The following is a 19,220-nucleotide window of genomic DNA, read 5'->3' as shown; positions in this document are numbered from 1 at the left end:
CTTAGAAACCAGTCATTTAATAGTTAAACTCAGCCAATGACTAAAATTAAAAAAAAAAAAAAATCTGAGCGTCACAAAGTTGATGCATTTTACCTGAGATTACACATCTGGTTAGTGCCAAAGCTAGCACAGAGGCAAGCCCTCCTTTCCTCCATCTCTCCCCATACGGGAGAAATGCCACTGCAATTTCAAATTCTTTCTACCGTTACTAGTATTCCGTGATTTCAGGAAGAATTTTCAGCTCTTTCACTTTCCTGATTCCCCGGGAATTCTTATTAAGTTATGACTAACAAAGTGCAAAATATGAGTCAAGATTTAGTTCCTAATAAAGTCATTGTGACTTTAATGACTTGGGCAGTTGTCTCATGCTGCCAAAACAGGAAGGTCCCACACAATAAGGCGCCTGTCTCCCAGCTGCGCTCGTGCGTAGGTGGCCACCGACCAGGGGAGCTGCTGGGCTATCTTCCTTGCCTGGACACCTTTTGACTTTTCATCTGCACAGTTTTCTCCTTATTTATCATGAGGTGCTCAACGAGAGGAAAGCGCCTGCTCTGTCTGCACTTCGATCTGCTGGAGAATATTTTTGATCATGTTTAATTCACTCCAAAGCGATTTCCAGGCCACTTCTGGCAAGCCTAGAGTAGTCTTAAAAGTAGCTCTTTCCTGCGCTTGGTTACTAGCCTCTGTGTATTATTTTGTGGTATTTGTATTCTGGATGGCTTTATGCTTAGAAGCATTAAAATCACCGAATTTTAGAGCTGGGGAGAATCTCCTAGATTTTTCGAGCGCACTTTTCCCCTGGGATTAATTTCACTAACAGCTCACTGAGAGCAGTTCATCTGACCTGTCTGTGGCTGTTTGCACGAAGCCCAAACGAGTTCCCTGTTGAGAAGTGTAGGATAATGAAGAAGTGTTCCATCACTCCAGAAGAGATTGGTTCAGAAGAAAAGGATCTCTGCATGTAGCACTGAGACTAAAGGAAAATTGAAATCATGAAACAGAATGTATATATCAAGTGTAACTGAAGGTTAACTTTTATTAGTTATTCTATATTTTTCAAATAACTTCTCACTGTTAAAGGAATCCTATGCAAAAAAAAAATCACATAGGATTTCATAGAGAAGTTATATTCTAAATGAAAAAATAAAGCATTTATATGAAAAAATAATACCTTTTTCCCTTTTGAAAAACAAACAAGTCCTGCAATTTCTAGCAATGTTAACAGATCTATGTCAGGCATAAACTTAGAGACATTGGAGGGATTTGTTTTACTAAGAGTTCATTCACAAACTTTGCTTGTCTATGCTGAAAAGGGGTTTTAGCCATTTCCTCTGGGACATTATTTCTAGGTCGGCTCTAACAGGGTTTTCTTGTGAAGACAGATTCTTAACAGGAAAAATGGATCTGTGTCTATTAGACAGGAGAGATGTGTTTATTTTTTATTTGTTTATCTACATTCCTGTTTGTGGATTTCAATATTACATTTGATAAAGTAAATTATGTCAATTCCCTTTTAATCCTGTAACTCCTTGGGACACAGCTTGACTCACAAGCTCTGGTACCTTCAGACATGGTCTGAACACCTAACTTGTAAATAGGCAGTGATTAATGTTCTCTTCCTTTGTTGGTGACTTGTTCTTATATACAGAGGCATTTTTTATTTGGGTTGCTTTGTTCAGTAGTGTTGATGGACATGTGTTTTCTTGAAAGTATTGGTTGCTAGTAAAGAATGTGTTTGGACTATAGGAGGCTGCCGCAAAATTTATCATAAAATCACGAAAGGTTAGGGCTGACAGGCTGAGATCCAAAAATTATGTATCACTTTAATTTTATATATGAGAGATCAAATGACTTCACAAGGCTACTAGTGCAGAACTGAGAATGGAACTATAAATTTGTGCACAGCTTCATCGTTGCCTTCTGGCTCAACAGAAGCAACTCCCAGCTGGGCGCTCAGATGCCTCAAACCCAACAAAACCATGTTCCCCAACTGTCTCCTCAGCTTCCACCTTAACATAATTTATAGTCATTCCATTTCCTTGGTGTGTCTCATCACACAGGCCAGACTAATCACTTTGATTGGACTCTACATCACTCAAATGTTAAAGATAACCCCTGTCTACTCCTTGAAGGCCATGCCTGCCATCCTTAGTTTGGAGAGAGCCCAACTTGAGTGGGCCCTTCATAAATGCTTGTTGATGATTGCAATGATTGCCTTAGTCAGTGTGGTGAGGCCTCCCTTACGGAGGAGGAAAACCAACGATGGTTACTAAGTGACATTTAAAGAACTGGGTCAGTTTCTGACACCAAGTGACCTCTGCTAATATACTTCATCATGCTGTGTGATTATGGTTGCCTTAAGATGCCTTTTTTTTGGTGGCTTTGCCATGCCTTTGGTTACTGGCTCATAGAAGAGGCATGAGAAGGAGAGGTAGTATACTCATCTGTTAAGTTGTGTGAGTTCACTGACCCCTTCAGTAAGCTATGCTGGAAGGGTGAGGAGTTCGGTTTATTGTCAGCCCAGTGGGAGAGAGCTGCCTTCCTGGCCCTGCATTGGGACCAATTGACAATGTGTCTCAAGAAGGTCTTCCGGCTATTGGCGGTTGTAGAAAGAAAATGAGAAGATTCTTTCATCTCCTGACATTTTGTAATTTAATTTCTACCCGCTTCTATCATCTGAGCTGAGGAATATGTGTATGGCTAATAAAGAACTGGCCCCATCCTCACCAGACTGTTAACTATTGTGGTTAGCCAAGATGTCCTAAAATATCTGACTGTTTTCTACAAGAACGCAAGCTGACTAAAAGCATGAAAGGGGTTTTTCACTGCCATATCCCTAATATTTTACCTGACACATTTTAAGTATTTAATAAATATTTGTCAAATGCATGATAAAATGGCATTAATGAACAAGTACTAACCTGATTGACCCCAAAATAGTTCTATTTCAAAGATACCAAAGGAACCAAAATGAGGTTGGTTGTTTGACTAGTACATTTGACTAAGTCTAGTAAGAGACATAATTATGAAAAGAAAAATCTGTCTTTAAGCTTAATACAAGATATGGTTACAATGGTTCAAGTAAAGTTTGCTTCCCTGCCAAAAGTCAGTTCTGATCAATCAGGTTTTTAGTCTTCAACGTAAGCACCTGCGTTTCAAGGCCTGAAAATGAGAGGTCATCATGACTGAGCGGTTGTATCTTTCAAAACAAGTACCTTTGTATGCAGGCGATTCACCTGGAGTTCAAAACTGCACAGAGGTTTAGTTTAATAGGTAACACACACCAGCTGAGATGACTGGATCAGGGATCCGTGGTTCCGCTTATTAGCATATGATATCATGAGACAAAGCACACATATGTAAGCAAGGTTACCCAGAAAGAGGGGGATTATGCCTCCTTGAGGACAATGCATAGGCAGCTGTAGTGACTTGCATTGGCTTCACCTCCAAAGGCGGGGTCTGCTGGGCCAGGCAACAGCATGACCCAGGACTTGGATGTGTGAAGCGAAGTCACTGTCAGTGCAGGGTGCTTATCTGAAAGAGGAAAGCCGATTGCATATAGGGGCTGTTGCCATGGTGCTTTGCTGTTCCTTTAATATGCTACACTTGATCTCCTGGGAGTCCAAGGGTAGGGTACAGAGTAGAGGCAGAAGGAGGGATGCGGGGTGGGCCTGGGTAAGGAGTCCCATGGCAGCAGGGCTCAGTCTTCCACATTTGCCTTCTTGCCTGTGCTCTAACTCTGACAAGGAAGGAAGAGGGGAAGAAAAATCAAAAAGAAAGGGATGAATTTCTCAATGTGCCCTAGATCACCAAAATAAAATAAAATTTAATTTCAATCCTAAATATTTCTAACATGAATTAGACGATGTCACAGCAAAATGCAAAAAAGCATAGCAATTAATAACTCCGAATAATTCATCATTCGTTCAGCAAACAGTTCCTTGTATTCCTAACGCACTCTAGATCCTAGATCGAAAGGCTGAATGTGTTTAATGCAATCTAATATGCATATTAATGAGCTGGATGGAGAGCAGACGATTGCATTCTGCATATGAAGTACTTTTAGAATGGAATAAATCATTCATTTCTATTCCTATTTGTTTCATTGTGAAGAAGGTTAGATGCGTGTGGGCACACTGTTGCTTTGCAAACAACTCTCCAAAACGCTATTTAAATTTGGGGAGTGTGAAGACTGAAAAGTAGTCTGAAAACATCCACACTTCTAACCTTTGTCAGTTTTTGTTTAATGGTCAGAAAGTAAAGGAACTAAATGCACTGCCACTTTGAAACACTAAGAGTGGCAGAGCTTTCTGCGGAGGCTGCATCTGTAAAGTCCTTGTCGTAGTAGAGAGGGTTAAGGAGCACCTAGCTGAAATGGGGGAGGGTACCTACTTCAGATTTACTTCACTATTCATGGGGCTTCCTCCATTTTAATCTCCTCCTTTTTGAAAGATGGCAGTGTTTCCCAGCCTGGCAAACCCTCAGGAAAGACGAATTGCTCCTTCCTTGCAGAGTTCAGCTGAGCAGGACTAATCTAGAGTGGAAACCCCTTCGGCCACTGGGACTATTCATAATTCATAAATACTTCAAACCAGCCAGCTGAATACATTTGGATCGGCCCTTGCTCCTTCGTGCAATCCCTGATTTCATGACTGTCTTCTGCCAGGAAATAAGCAGGGAGCACAGGCTTCTTGGAGAATGGAGTGCGAAGATGGGCTTTGTTTGGATTAGGAAATGCCATAAGTTTTGGAGGCTTTGTCTTTTATAAGTTTTGATTATTTTACACTGGATCTGCAGGGCTTTCCTGGTCCTTTTGGAGATTGCTCTCTCCGAACTGTGAATTCCTTCAAAGGGATTTGTGGATTGTGGCAAGGAGAGCATTCCAAAATGCCTGAGGCTAACTATTTATTATCTGTATCTTGGGGTTACATCAAGGTGGGTTAATTTGATTCTATTATGTGTGTTTGATAGAATGTGAGACATTTGTACCTTTATGTTTGCTGTGAGGCTGAAGATATCTGTAATGATTTAATTGGTGTTGTCACTTAGCCCACCAACGCGGCTGATTGTGAAATGAAAGCATGTTATAGTACATTGCATTAGATATACTGTGCTGTATGATAATCCTATTGTCCTTAATCGACTTGCTTTTTAAAGAATGCATTCTTCACCTTTTGTTTTTCCTTAAACTTTCCACCTATATTCCCTTTCCACTTGTACAGGTTATTAATGCAAATTTTATCGTAGTGCTAATTTCCAGTAAATGTATTTAAATGTAGTTATCTCATCAAGTGAAATTATCTTGACCTCTAGTGAAATTCCTTTTTCCTATGTTTGCATCTCTCAAAGAAATCAGCTGTTAACTCTAAGAAAGCTTAAGAAAATCTCTCTTTCCTAAAGTGGTGAAGGAATAATTTTTAATTAAGGTGGTATTTTATATTTTGTAGAAACGTTATCAATCATCTACTGGTATCTGCTCTTCTAATCTCTTGGTCCTTAGACAGTAAAATTGGAAACACTTAAGGTGATACTCTGCTATTTTTTAGATGGTTAATGCATTTTTTTTTCTTCTTAAACAGTTCAAAAGAATGCTGAACCGGGAGCTGACACATCTCTCAGAGATGAGCCGATCAGGGAATCAGGTGTCTGAATACATTTCGAATACTTTCTTAGGTAAGATTCTAATGGGGAAACCTGTCCCATAACTGAGATTTTACAGTATTAATATTTGCAACCCATCAGGACATCAGTATGTGAGTTTAGAATGAGGTCAAGTTACATAAATGGGCAAATCCGTTTAAAATAAGAAGTAAGAGTAGCCTTGAAGGAGACAAAAATAAGCAGGAAGATGATGTCAAAGAAAATAATAAGAATGCAAATAGTCTTCAAAGTCAGAAGGTTATTATGGGCTGATTGTATTTATGTGAACCTCAGGCCACCCTTATCTACCCGTTTCCATCTTTGCCAAGACCACTGAAGGGTGAACTGGTGGGGTCCTCCAATCACCCAAACCCTAGGCACAGTTCCAGTGGCTCTTCTGATGTTGCTTTCTTTAAACACTTCCAGTAGCTAAGCTTTGAGCAAAAGGTTTCCTTTTGGATGGTTTGTAACAGGTATGGTTGGGGGAAAATTCTGTAATGATTTGGTCCATGAGAATAAGCTTCGAAAGTAATGTGACTATTGCTTTGCTAAGTTATTGCTTAAAGATAAATGGAGGAGAGAATCTTCATATCTCTTTAGAAGATTTTGTCTTCTGCAAGCAGCATCTTTATCTCCCCAATCTGATCCTTTATTATTGCCACATTGCTAGTATTTAATGTGTGACACTGACAGAAATGGTTTTGCATGAATAATGCTCAAGTGCTGTCATGCATCCTGTTTGATTATTATGGATTTCTGATATCATGCTTAAAGGCAATTTTCTTTGTAGCATGAGCCTATTTGGACTATATTTTGATTTAATAATATCTATAGTATCTACAAATGTGTACTTTAAAGTGAATAAGCAGTTTTTTAGATTTGAGTTCTGTTAAAAAGCCCACTTCCCTAGTAAATGACCCATTCTTACAGCTGAACATCACACCTTCCTTTTTTTTGCCATATTCAGTGTGTCATTAAATCAATCAGCATTTATCTTGCTAACTTTTCGAAACATATCCTTTTCTATTTTTATTTTTTTAAAAAAATCAATCCTGTTTCTCTAATATTAAAGCAGTTACTGCTAACAGCAGATCAATCAGCTTCGTCTTTGTGCAGCCTAGCACAAAGCTCAATGCATTATTCTGCAGTCCTTTGGCACCAGCCCGATTAACAAGTGCCTTTCCAACTGTTTCCAGTGTATGGGTGTCTGCCACACCTGGTTTTCTCCAGCTGCAGTTGCAGCAACCTTTGTCAGAGAACAAAGGAGAATTTTTCATACAGCCCAGCCTCAAGTGGTGGCTGGAATCTAATGGATCAGAAAACATTATATACTGGTTCTTCTCTCTTCTCCCTTTATCCCTTTGAAGGCAGGCATCTTCCATGACATTTCAGATATGCGCAGCTCTGTACAACATCAAATTATTTTTCACGATAAGACGGGGCTGTTCCAGGAATATTTTACAGGTTAATGACTGTGGAAGAGGAGAATAAAATCGTTAAGTGCAATAACGTTATTTGTTTCCATACAAGTTGCGTAAACCACCAGGATTTGTCTCTTTTCCTAGAAGAGATTCTCACTACCAGGGTTAAAACTACATGAAATCCCTGGGTCCTTAAGCATCCAAGACTGAACCTAAGTAATCTGCTTCATTTGTAGTCTTTTACACAATCCATATGCCAAGGACATTAAGAATATCTTAGTAATGCTAATTAATTTTTATCATCATAGGCTATCAAGCAAGAATGCTGACAAGATAATAAAGATGAGCTCAGTCTCAACCCCGTTTTTATCTCAAGAACAGGCAACTGTCAACTCTTTCTTGAATATTGCATTTGCTATTTAGGTACATCTTTTGAGGAAAATAAAACCTTTAGCTGCTTATTATTCCAAAAAATAAATTATCAAGAACAGGTCATTGAGGAATTTTGTTAGGATCTTAATCCTGACATACTCTTGGCATTAGAAGGGTGGGGTGTGTGAGTGTAGGGATGTGTGTGCATGTGCTTTCACAAGCACTCAATGGTAGATCCAATCAGATTAGAATGGCTGATTTGAATTTTAAATGTCCTTGAGAAAACATAGGGATAAAAAAATCATATAAACAAAGGATGCCTCGGTTGCCTCATCTGTAAAATGGGAGCATTGAAAGACATGACATCCCAGACCCCTTCCAACTCTAACTTTTTAAGACTCTGACATGGACTGACTGTTCGTCAGTTCTTCTAAGATACACCTGGCAACCTGGATTCCCTGTGATGGACTGTTAATTTTCAATTTGATGGTGTTAACAACCAAACAGACAAACAAAAGGGCATGTTCCCAAACTACAAATGCAGAACTGGGGAACTCTTAGTCCCATCTCATGGGTAATGGTGAGCATTCCTAGAGGACTGTGACCCCTTCTTCATATTCCGTGAGGTCTGCAAGGAACCTTAGTGGCCCTATAGTCCAAATCTCTGATTTTGTAGGAGAGAAAACTGAGAGCCAGAGGAGAAAGTAAGTTGGCCAAGGCCACTCTGCCAATATGCGCCTGAGCCAAGCTAAGGCTTAGGTCTCTTGACTCCTAGATTTAAATACCCTGTCATTCCTTTCTCTAAGAAAGAAGGCTTTTAGGAACTGAGAGAACTTCTAAAAGAGAAGCATATTTTAAGAGCATCTAAGTAATATTTCTTTGGAGAAAAGTCTTTAAAGATCAGGATTGTTGGACCAAAAAATAAAATACACTTATTGACAGTATGCAGCAATATAAAGAGTTTTTAACTGTAAAACTCATGTTGTTCCTATTTAAAAGGTTAGTGTCCAGCTAGACAGACAGAAAGGCAGGCAATAGACCATTTATTTACCTATCCAGGTACTTATTGATGCTATCAGATGATAATGGGCTCCAGGGATCTGGTACGAAAAAGGCAATTGAAGTATCTTATGTCAAGAGTGGAGGCAGGACCTCGAGGGAGAGAACAAAGATAAAACAAGATTTTTACATCTGTCATATTACATCGTAGTTAATATTTTAACAGACAGAGAAAAATCATCCTTTCAAATTCTTTACTTAACTTCTCAATAGCTAGAACTTGGCATTTTCAAGAAGCAAGGAAAAGAACCTAGGAATTTTGCATGATTAAATGTTATGATCTAGCAAGAAAAGCACCCAGAATTTGTCATTAACAGTCATGAGAAGGTCCTGCATCTGTTTTTTGTTTGCTTGTTTTATGCTGGCCAGTTCTTTCTCCACTGTAATCTGACCATTCTGTAGATGTGAATTCACTAAGTGTTTATTGTAATTCCTTTAGTCATGTTTCAGGTTATTTCTCCACTGTGCTAGCTAAGCATTTAACAGAGGAAATTCGGAACAGGGAAACCTATCAGTTGTTCCATTGCCTGCATAAGCAAACACCCATTAATTTGTCAAATTGGCCTACTCTGTGAATAATGCTTTCTTCTTTATTGTTATGTTCCAGACAATGTAGTAGTTCAGCTCAATTACTCACTGTTGCAGGGAATCTTTAATTAACAAAGGGAAATAGCTGAGTCCCACTAGAGATGTTATATCTGCTGTGGTACTGGGATCTAACAGTCTCTAGAACCAGACATGAAAAATGGTGGTTGGAAAAGACAGGAGCTATTGTGGCCTTTCCTTTTAGCATAAAATAGTAATTATTAAGAGTGAAGCAATGGGAGGAAGCTTACTTTAAAAAATAATATAATAAATGGTTTTTATGCCAAAGGTTATGAGGCAGAGAGAAGACTTAACAGGAACCTCAAGGCCTGGGTTTTATGCTATCAAGTCACTGTGTCGGGAACAAAGTAATTGCAAAATAAATATCTGCTAAGTATGTTGCCCCTTGAACTTGGGCAAGTTACCCACTTCATCTGAAAAGTAAATGTGGGATTATTATTGGTTCCTATCGCTAGCTGATCAGGGGAATCTCTTCAAAAGCACGAATTCAGTAGGGCCGAGTGGGGTTTATACATGGGTATTTTTTGGATGTTCCCTGGGGTGGTTATGATGGGGAACTAGATTGAAACTGATTAAACTGACCACAGAGATCCCTCTCCAGGCAAAAGTCATAGGCTTATGACTCTAGGGGCTGGAGGACAGCTGGAGATGATTCTGGGAGGCGAGTGACAGGGGCACCGCTGCTGCAGCCCTCCAGCTGGCTGGGAGGTGTGCATGAGGACTGAGACGGCTCAGCGTGATAGCTGTGCTGGATGGGCCCGGGAGGCCTGTAAGCAGGCAGAGAGCTCTGGGGAGAACATGTGACTATCCCATCACCTGCAAGCATCTGAAAGCAAACAGTAAAGGTCCCAGTGAGCCATCTGGAAGCATGACGTTTCCCGATAGAGTTGTCTTTGCACTAATTTTCAGTGTAACAAGCAGAGATAAATGTAACCACTTTTGAAAGTTGCATTAACTCTTTCAGCCATCGGGTGTCATTTAGTCCAATGAAGCAGCTGCTAAGCAGTTTAATAAATGACTGCCTCAGTGAACTCACAGGCATCCCTGTGGCCTGAAAGACTTAAAGCATTTCTTAGATGTACTCAGGAGACATCCCACTTTGAAGTGAAATAGAATATTTCATTACTTCTATTTTCAATAGTATGATATAGAGGAAAGCACTTCCTGGAGGAGGAAGACATGCTTTCATTGATCCTAGTTCTGCCATTACCTTGCTGTAGCAGAATTTTTAAAAAAATTAAACGAGATACTCATAAATATTTAATGAGAAGAAAGAATTTAATAAATGTAATGTCTGTTACAAATGGGAAGCATTGTTATAATTATGTATTAGTAGAATTAATAGACATAAGGCCTGAAATGAAACTCAAATTATAGTCTTCCTCTAAATCTCAAATGGTAATAAATTAGAGCTTTTAAGTAATTATTTATTAAAAGTACGTCACTTATTTTTCTAACATACATGCTGCTGTTAGAAGGAAACCCAGTAAGTCCTATGTATTTTTTTAATTAAAAAAATATATATAATAAAATGAACAGAACAAAACAAAGCCTGTTTTTATTAACCTGAGCTTGGCTGCTTGAACTTTTTGTGTTATACAAATGCACAACGATACTTTTTAATAAGAATATCAACATACAAATATTGCTGTCCCACTTAGAAAATGTAGATGTGTAATTCTCCTAAATTATGAAAAGAAAAGATTTGGGCTTGGGTCCTACCTCTGTCACTTTTCAGGCAAATGACCCAGCCCCTCTGGGCTTCTGTTTGCTTAGCAATAAAACAGAGCAATGAATCATCATATTTTCCCCACCCACGTCAAAGAATTGTCCTGGAGGTCAAGTGAGATAATGCAGTGAGAGTCCTTTGTAAGATGCAAAACCCATCACAGATGGTTTGCTGTTATTTTCAATATTGCGGTAGGTTCTCATTGGCGCACATATTCTGAAACGCATATCCCTTTGTTCCAGACAAGCAGAATGATGTGGAGATTCCATCTCCCACCCAGAAAGACAGAGAGAAAAAGAAAAAGCAGCAGCTCATGACGCAGATAAGTGGAGTGAAAAAACTGATGCACAGTTCCAGCTTAAACAATACAAGCATCTCGCGCTTTGGAGTCAACACGGAAAATGAAGACCATCTGGCCAAGGTGTGTATGAGCCATGCCTGTACACACACTGGTCTCTGCTTTATCACAGGCAGAACCCTAAAGCTACCTAATTAGAAAATAATTAGGAATCACTTTTGCTTTATTATTAAATTTTTATAACAAGGAAGCTGATGCGACCTCTCAGGCCATGGCTGGGCCACCTAATCAAAGGCCCTTCTACATTACAAAAATATCTTTTTTTTTTTTGTCCTGAGTTGGGTGTCTCCAACTTTATGAATTGATAATCCTACCAAAGGGACATCTGAGCATCTAAGAAAACTATACCCAAAGAGATTTCAGGGACTGTCTGCCAAGAACCAAAGGGAAAATAGGCACCAGTTGGTGGGACAGGAGAAGAAATAAAAAGGAATAGACAGCATTGATTCTTGCACCCAAATTCCAGCAGTGGAAGATGCCCAAAAAGCATTTATCCATCCTTTGGGAGGCTGCACAGGTGACTGCTAGGTGTTCTCAGCCTTGTGGGATTATGGAATGAGCTTAAGGTGAACAAATGGGCATTCAGTGATGCCTTCTGAGAGCTGTCATTGAAGTTGATTAAACATTGGGCCAACCCTCTGGGGGAGATACTGGAACCATTGCTCTTGGTAATAATTAAAAATGGAATCAGATTATCTTGGAATAATCCCATAACATAGGACTGGATAATAGTTCTTCCAGTTCTGTATGTGTTCTAAGAACTCTAGGATACAATACATAACTGGAATTCTTCATGACGTTTTTGCACTGAAAGCTTTTCCTCTATATTTGGGTTGAATTAGGTACATTCTGACAGCTGAGCCTCCCTGATCTGGCTTTCAGGGATAATAACCAAAGGGCAGAGGCGTTTCCCTGAAACTCTTTACTAGCTGCTATTATTGGGCCAGTGAGCAGCAGAGGGAGAGACAGGGAAATGGGGCTAGAGTGATCTCTACCCACTCACAGCTACCTTTGATAGCAACTCTGGTTGAGGACTGAAGTATGGCACATATGTAAGTAACAAAATTTATAAATAGACACACACTCCCTCCTGTGACAAAATATGCAAAACTTGTAGTTAGCATGAACAGAACACCTACCCTTGTAGGCCATTCCATTTTCAGATTTTCTTGCAGCTAGAGCACTCTGAAGACTTAAATAGAGAGAATGGGGCATGCTAACAAAACCTTTCTTATCCTTGAATTTCTCTGACTATAGGAGCTGGAGGACCTGAACAAATGGGGTCTTAACATCTTCAATGTGGCTGGATATTCACACAACAGGCCCCTGACGTGCATCATGTACGCCATATTCCAGGTGAGTCAAAGGGAGCGATTGTTGGTTATCCAATTGGATGGTTCTTTATGATTTACTTTCCATCCCAGTTTACTTTTTGATTTGACTTTACTCCATTTTTTGACATCCACTTATGTTCTAATCCATTTTGCTACATAGGAAAGAGACCTCCTAAAGACATTCAAAATCTCATCTGACACTTTTGTAACCTACATGATGACTTTAGAAGACCATTACCATTCTGATGTGGCATATCATAACAGCCTTCATGCTGCTGATGTAGCCCAGTCAACCCATGTTCTTCTTTCTACGCCAGCCTTAGATGTGAGTAGTTACCATCTGGGTTTGCACACCTGCCCATCTATTTTGAAACGTGCTGTGCAATATGCAACATAGATACAAAATAATGTTATTAGATGACTGTGCATACTTGAACTGGCATGGCTCTTCTTTAATATGTGTAGCACCCATCAACTGGATTATTTCTAAATGACACTTTTGCTTGTTTTGCTTTCTACTATCAGAGTAACTTCCCCTTTATATCTACTACAAATTAAAAACCATTTAATTATCAAGCAGTTAATGAGCATGTCAATCAGGGACCATGCCTTATTCTTCATTTATCATTAGTACCTAAGAAGTGTCTGTCTGGTTCAGTGTCTGGAGTATAGTATATCCTCATTATGCTTGTATTGATCTGAGCTGCCCAACACCATCCCAGGCACCGTGAGGGATATCAAAGATACCTAACATTTTCTATGCATTTCATATGAGGTGTAAGCATGCATAGGCTTATTCTCCTTAAAAAAATCATAAAACTGATTCTATGGATCAAAGAGAAAGTAACTGAAAATCTAGAATACTGACGCAATGAGGGATGGCATTCCATCTTGCCAGGCAAGATATGAGAAGGTGGCTGTGACTCCTTCTCTCACAGATTAATTCTTTTTCACATACCAATAGAAGAAGCAGTGTATGCAGCAGGCCATGTTCGTACTTGATGGTAGAGCAGATGGTGGTCAGGTATTTCCAAAATGTGCTGGCTCTCTTCCAAATGGAACTGAGGAGGCCCTGTCCAGCCCCACATTTGCAGCTAAGGTATAGCGGTGAAGAAAGAGCAAACTGACCACAACTTTATTGCTTGGGTTAAAAAATTTCTAGAAAAATAAATCCAAGAGGACTTGGGGAAGTGAAATGGAGTTAAGTGTGTTTTATCCCAATGCAGGAAGGAAATAGTATCGTTTTTATATTCTGTGTGGGTATCACATAGTTGGCTAATGCTGTTCATTAACTATGCACTGCTGTTGAGAGAATACCTGCTGCATGACCAGAAATTAGCTGTGAGTGGTGCAGAAACATACATAAGGCAAAGTTCAATGTGTCCTTGTGTAACTAAATTGGTCTTCATGGAAGAGGTAGAAACTGGGCTGCACTTGAAAGATCAGTAGATTTAAGTCATTTCAGAGGATGAGGAAAGACATTTCATCCAGGGAAACAACACTAACATATACCTAAATAAATACTAGGTTTAAATCATTTGGCATGGGTGGGGGCAGAGAAAGTTTTATGACATGACATGGAGTCGAGAAGTGGGGCATTAGATTTCACTTCTTAAGAATGTTCTCAAATCTTGTCCATGGTAAGCATTTAATGGGTATGTATTGAATGAATGGGTAAATATATGGGCACTCTAACCACATTATAAATTCGAATTTTGGAAATCATTCACTGTCAATCTTTTGAATCTGGAAATTGGCCTTTGCTCCCTAAGTTACTCAGCCTGGTAACATGTGAAGGTTGCTATATTCCAGAGCAGAACCAGTTCGACTTGCTTCTTTGATTTGTATATGCTTGTGTTACATAAGCGCCATACTACCATATCGCTTATCCAAGAAACCAACATTGGGCATTTACCCAAACCATGGGCAATGGCTAATGTCTTACCAAGCTTCATCCCGCAGGCTTGATGTAGAAATAAATGACAGCCATCATTTCTCTCACATCAGAGATTTTATGATAATGGACAGAATCTATGTTTTAATTGTATGAGTATATTCAGACATTGTATAAATCAGCAGTCTCTCTCCCAACAAGAATGAAATGGAATACTATGCAATGAAGCTGAATGAACATAAGCAAATGAAATATGGAGTTAAATGCACTCATCTTGCTTCCCAGGCCGTCTTCACAGATTTGGAAATCCTGGCTGCCATTTTCGCAGCTGCCATCCATGATGTTGACCATCCTGGGGTCTCCAATCAGTTTCTCATCAATACAAGTGAGTTCACCACCAGAACAGTCATTCGGGATGATTGTGTGATTCACTGCTTAATTTTTTCCCTCTGAATGTTTTCCTTATGGATAACAACGTTAATAATGAGGTAATCCTTCCATTCCACTGAAACTGGCCAAACCTTTCCTGGCTACTGTGTTCAATCTGGCAACACAATTTTTGAGCTGCATGGAGAAGTTGGAGAAGGTCAGAGGGGAGTCATAAAATTACTCAACCAGTTTGGAAATACAATCTGTGAGGAAAGAGTAACAGATGTGGGATCACCCAGTCAGGTCAAGGAAGGGGGCTAATGTGCTATTTATGTTCAGTAACATGCATTGCTCTCACACAGAGTGTGAGGTGGGACAATACTGCTGTCCTCTTCCGAGGAAACGGGTCCAAATGTGGGAACCTACAAACAAAAGTAAAAGGCCAAAGGAGCATTGGAATGGGTTTCCACAATTTAGGAGGAGGGGTCATTAAAAGTCCCATACACTGTCTTCCAATTGGGCAGATTTGATTATGGATTGGTCTATAGCAGGGAGGGTGAGCTCAGTCTATTTAAGGGCTGGTTTAGCCTTAGGATCCCAAGCCATGCTCAAACTTTTGTCATGCTCAAAATGTTTGATTTTTGAACTAGTGAATATCCATTAGTTCACTCCATTGATGCCCTATCTCCAAGTGATGAAAATCTAAGTACTTTTTTCTTCTGAAAATATTTGTTATCCCATTGTGGTCATCATTAACATCAAGTGTTGACAGTTTTGTAGAAATGTTGTTTGAGCTACTTCATGTTGTAAAAAAGGACTTGTCATACTTTATCATTAGCATATTTAAGTGATTTAGGTGTCGGGTATATATACATACATACATATATATATATATATGTATGTATATATTAATCTTGTCCTATTGAAAGAACATAAACTTTGAGCAACTTCTTGTCTATATGGTTTGTATGAACTCATCTGAACATGGGGGGTCATGAATCAATCGACACACGGGCCAGTTAGCCTCACATAGAAAAGTGGATTTCTGCCTTAGCCAACTGCAGAACTTTAACAAATAAAGTTAAATAACATAACATATAAGGCTGGCTTGCTGAATAGTGACCTTGATCTTAGGGTGATCAGGAAAGAGTGCAAACTAACTTCATTTAGTGCATCACTCTTTCAGAGGGTGTAACTCAAATCCCAGAATTAAAACAGTGGTCTGTTAGTAATAACACCTGCTATTAGTAACGCATTACCATTACTTGGCAATTATTGTGGATTAAGAGCAAATATGGCTTCATGAGCTTGATGATCATAATTCTGAAGAGTAGATCAAGGTTATGAGAAAGGACATCTCTGATGCTTTGCGTGAAAGGCAGACTGGACAGGTGTAACTTAGATATCCAGGTATTGTCATTTCTGTTCACATATGGGGCCAGGATGCAGAAAATTCGACATCAAGATTTGTTCCAAAAAGTATTCATGCTTAATTATCATATTTATTAGAAAGTTTCAAAAAGCTTCACTATTTGGATGAAATGAAATTTTACACATTCACCATTAATTTCTTTGGAAATCCAAAAAAAAAAGTCACAATTGCCAGAGTTGGGAGAGCATTAATAAAATGAATATAGTTTGAAAATCTTAATAACTTGATTGAATTTCGTGGCATTTTTTTCTTCTTTTCGGAAGCACAAAATATGGGAGGATACAAAGAAAATTGCAAACTGAGAAAAAAATTGGAGTCAGCTGCTGGGGCATGTCCTTATCTAATGTCCCATCCTACTTCTGAATTGAAGAAGAAGAATAAAGGATTTAAGACACAGTAAATTTTAACCAAAGAGAAAGCGTATGGACTACTAACTACCAGAAGCATATTTTAGTGAGAAACTGACTATTTTCCCTGTGGCGGGAGACTATTTCTCTAAGCGGAAATGACAAGTGAATCATGGTTCTTGAAATCATTTAGAGAGATTTAGGTCTGATGTCACGTCAAGATAATGCCAGCGTTTGAATCTTAGCCCTTTGATTTAAATCATCGTTGGTTTTTTTTTTCTTTATTAGATTCAGAACTTGCTTTGATGTATAATGATGAATCTGTTCTGGAAAACCACCACCTTGCTGTGGGTTTCAAACTGCTGCAGGAAGAGCACTGTGACATCTTCCAGAATCTCACCAAGAAGCAGCGTCAGACACTTAGGAAAATGGTTATTGACATGGTAAGACCTCAGCCTCTTTATGTTCCTCACTTACTTTTGCTCTCACAGCAGGAGCAATTTCATCCTTTCTGATAAACTGAATTTACCAAGATTCTTTGTTTTCCTTTTATCCAAGGTGCTGGCAACTGATATGTCCAAACATATGAGCCTGTTGGCAGACCTAAAGACCATGGTAGAAACAAAGAAAGTTACAAGTTCAGGCGTTCTTCTCTTGGACAACTACACTGATCGTATACAGGTATTGGATGAAAGCCTTTGGGTTAATACAAAAGCAAACGAAGCAGTTTTAAAAAGGAAACAATTGTACGTGCAAGTTAGTGACATGCCCTAAGTTACCACTGCAACTTCGGGTTTATTTTAAGAACAAGCTAAGGAGAGTGGACATGTAAGTTTATCCTATAATTTATGAGGATAAAAACATAATCCTTCTCATTGAATGGCTTTGTTCTAAAAATAGATGCAAAATCTATTTGTAAAAGGGCATACGTGACTGTTGGTCCCAAAAGCTCATTTTTGGATATAAATCCTTTTGAGTTGAAGTCCATTAGATCTGTTTTGGTTATACAAATTGCCATCAGCTGGTCATCTCTTTCCACAAGTGGAAAATATGAAGACATCTACTTTGAGTAGTTCTTTGCATTCTTTCCCAATTGAGAAAGGAAATGATAGCAGCATCTGACCTCTAACATGCCTTCTAATTTTTAAATCAAATGACTTTCAGCATAGGAAGATATACATTTTCCCCTTTGGGACTCTGTGGCAGTAGACCAACATTAAAACCACCTTTGGAGCGCCTCTTTATCAGGGCATGCACCATGATAGCAACTAAAATGTTCTCATGTTTGGTACCGAGTGTACTAGTACAAGAGGGATGAGATGTTCTGGTAGTATCTACACCTAATTTTATTGAGTTTCCCTGACTTGGTAATTTCAGGTCCTTCGCAACATGGTACACTGCGCAGACCTCAGCAACCCCACCAAGTCCTTGGAACTGTATCGACAATGGACAGACCGCATCATGGAGGAATTTTTCCAGCAGGGAGACAAAGAGCGGGAAAGGGGAATGGAGATTAGCCCAATGTGTGATAAGCACACAGCTTCTGTGGAAAAATCCCAGGTATCTAATATGAGGTTTTCAAAGATTTTATGAGTCCTGCTGTTTGTAGAACTGGAGGTTTCTGGTTCCTTCCTGTTAACAGAATATGTGTATGAAATTATAAGAAAGCAACCACCCATTTAGTTCCATTATACCCATGACTCACTTGCCATCCCCAGTACACTGAGTTTCGCAGGGTTGGCATAAAGCTGTCATGGGAAATGCATCAAAGTTTGGATGTTATATCCCCTAACAGCTTAGATCATTATCTATGACCTTAGCAAACCCAGTTTATTCTACAGAATGCCACTGTCTCCTCCATTCCCATCCTTCCAAGGTTCTTTCCAGCAGCTTTACCCCCCTCATCCTTGTTTCCTGAAGCCTACTTTTGCTATCCCTCCATAATCAAGCACACCACCTCGCTTGTTAGAGATAGTGAATCTGATTCCCACTATCTCTAGTGCTTTTGTGGTGAAGACCTTGGACAGCATAAGGGGTCATGCTTTATCACAGTCATCTGGCTCAGACCATTGGTTGTCCTGAAAGAAATGACAATTCATTGACCTCGAAGCCTTTGTACGGAGGCTGATATCTCTTAGTCCTACAAACACTGCAGCTGCCTCACAACCAAAGGGACGAAGTCAGAGCCCTGTCTAGTATTCCTTTTCAAAGCTGTTTCTATGCCCTTGAAAACATGCTGCTATTTTCTGGATGAATAGACTTCTGGAGTGCCAAAGATGCAGTTGCTTCTTTGCTAAGGACTGGGGACAGAATCCTAGAGGCAGGAGTTACAGAAATGTCTCAGAGTCCAATCGCTGCAGAGTATGTTGGACTAGGAGATATTGGCCTCCCTATAGAGGCTTTGAGGTTGGTGAATTGTCATTTCTTTCAGGACAGCAAATGGTCTGAGCCAGATGGCCATGATAAAGCAGGAGCCCATAGGCTGTCCAAGGTCTTTATCACAAAGGCATTGAAAGCATCTTTTCTTAGTGCTTCTCCTCTCTCCCCACCACCTGAAAACACAAATTTAAATATACCTGTAGTATCAATCTATAATTCCTTTGCAAATAGTCATTTCTCAGAGAAACACAAGTAAATAGAGATAAAACCTATGAACATG

The 19,220-nt window shown here is 39.4% G+C and overlaps 1 protein-coding gene across 1 annotated transcript in view; it reads left to right on the top strand.

Moving 5' to 3' along the window:
- Positions 1-19,220, top strand: part of PDE4B (phosphodiesterase 4B) — a 43,071-nt gene that overhangs the window by 19,541 nt on the left and 4,310 nt on the right. Inside the window, exons 2-9 of the mRNA XM_077120690.1 lie at positions 5,580-5,673; positions 11,070-11,248; positions 12,443-12,541; positions 12,680-12,844; positions 14,699-14,798; positions 16,850-17,004; positions 17,120-17,242; positions 17,939-18,121. Of these exons, the coding sequence (XP_076976805.1) occupies positions 5,580-5,673; positions 11,070-11,248; positions 12,443-12,541; positions 12,680-12,844; positions 14,699-14,798; positions 16,850-17,004; positions 17,120-17,242; positions 17,939-18,121 (1,098 nt within the window). The remainder of the gene's footprint in view (positions 1-5,579; positions 5,674-11,069; positions 11,249-12,442; positions 12,542-12,679; positions 12,845-14,698; positions 14,799-16,849; positions 17,005-17,119; positions 17,243-17,938; positions 18,122-19,220) is intronic.

Source organism: Tamandua tetradactyla, chromosome 11, assembly GCF_023851605.1.
Source record: "Tamandua tetradactyla isolate mTamTet1 chromosome 11, mTamTet1.pri, whole genome shotgun sequence".
NCBI lineage: Eukaryota > Metazoa > Chordata > Mammalia > Pilosa > Myrmecophagidae > Tamandua > Tamandua tetradactyla.
This window is presented reverse-complemented; position numbering and strand designations above follow the sequence as displayed.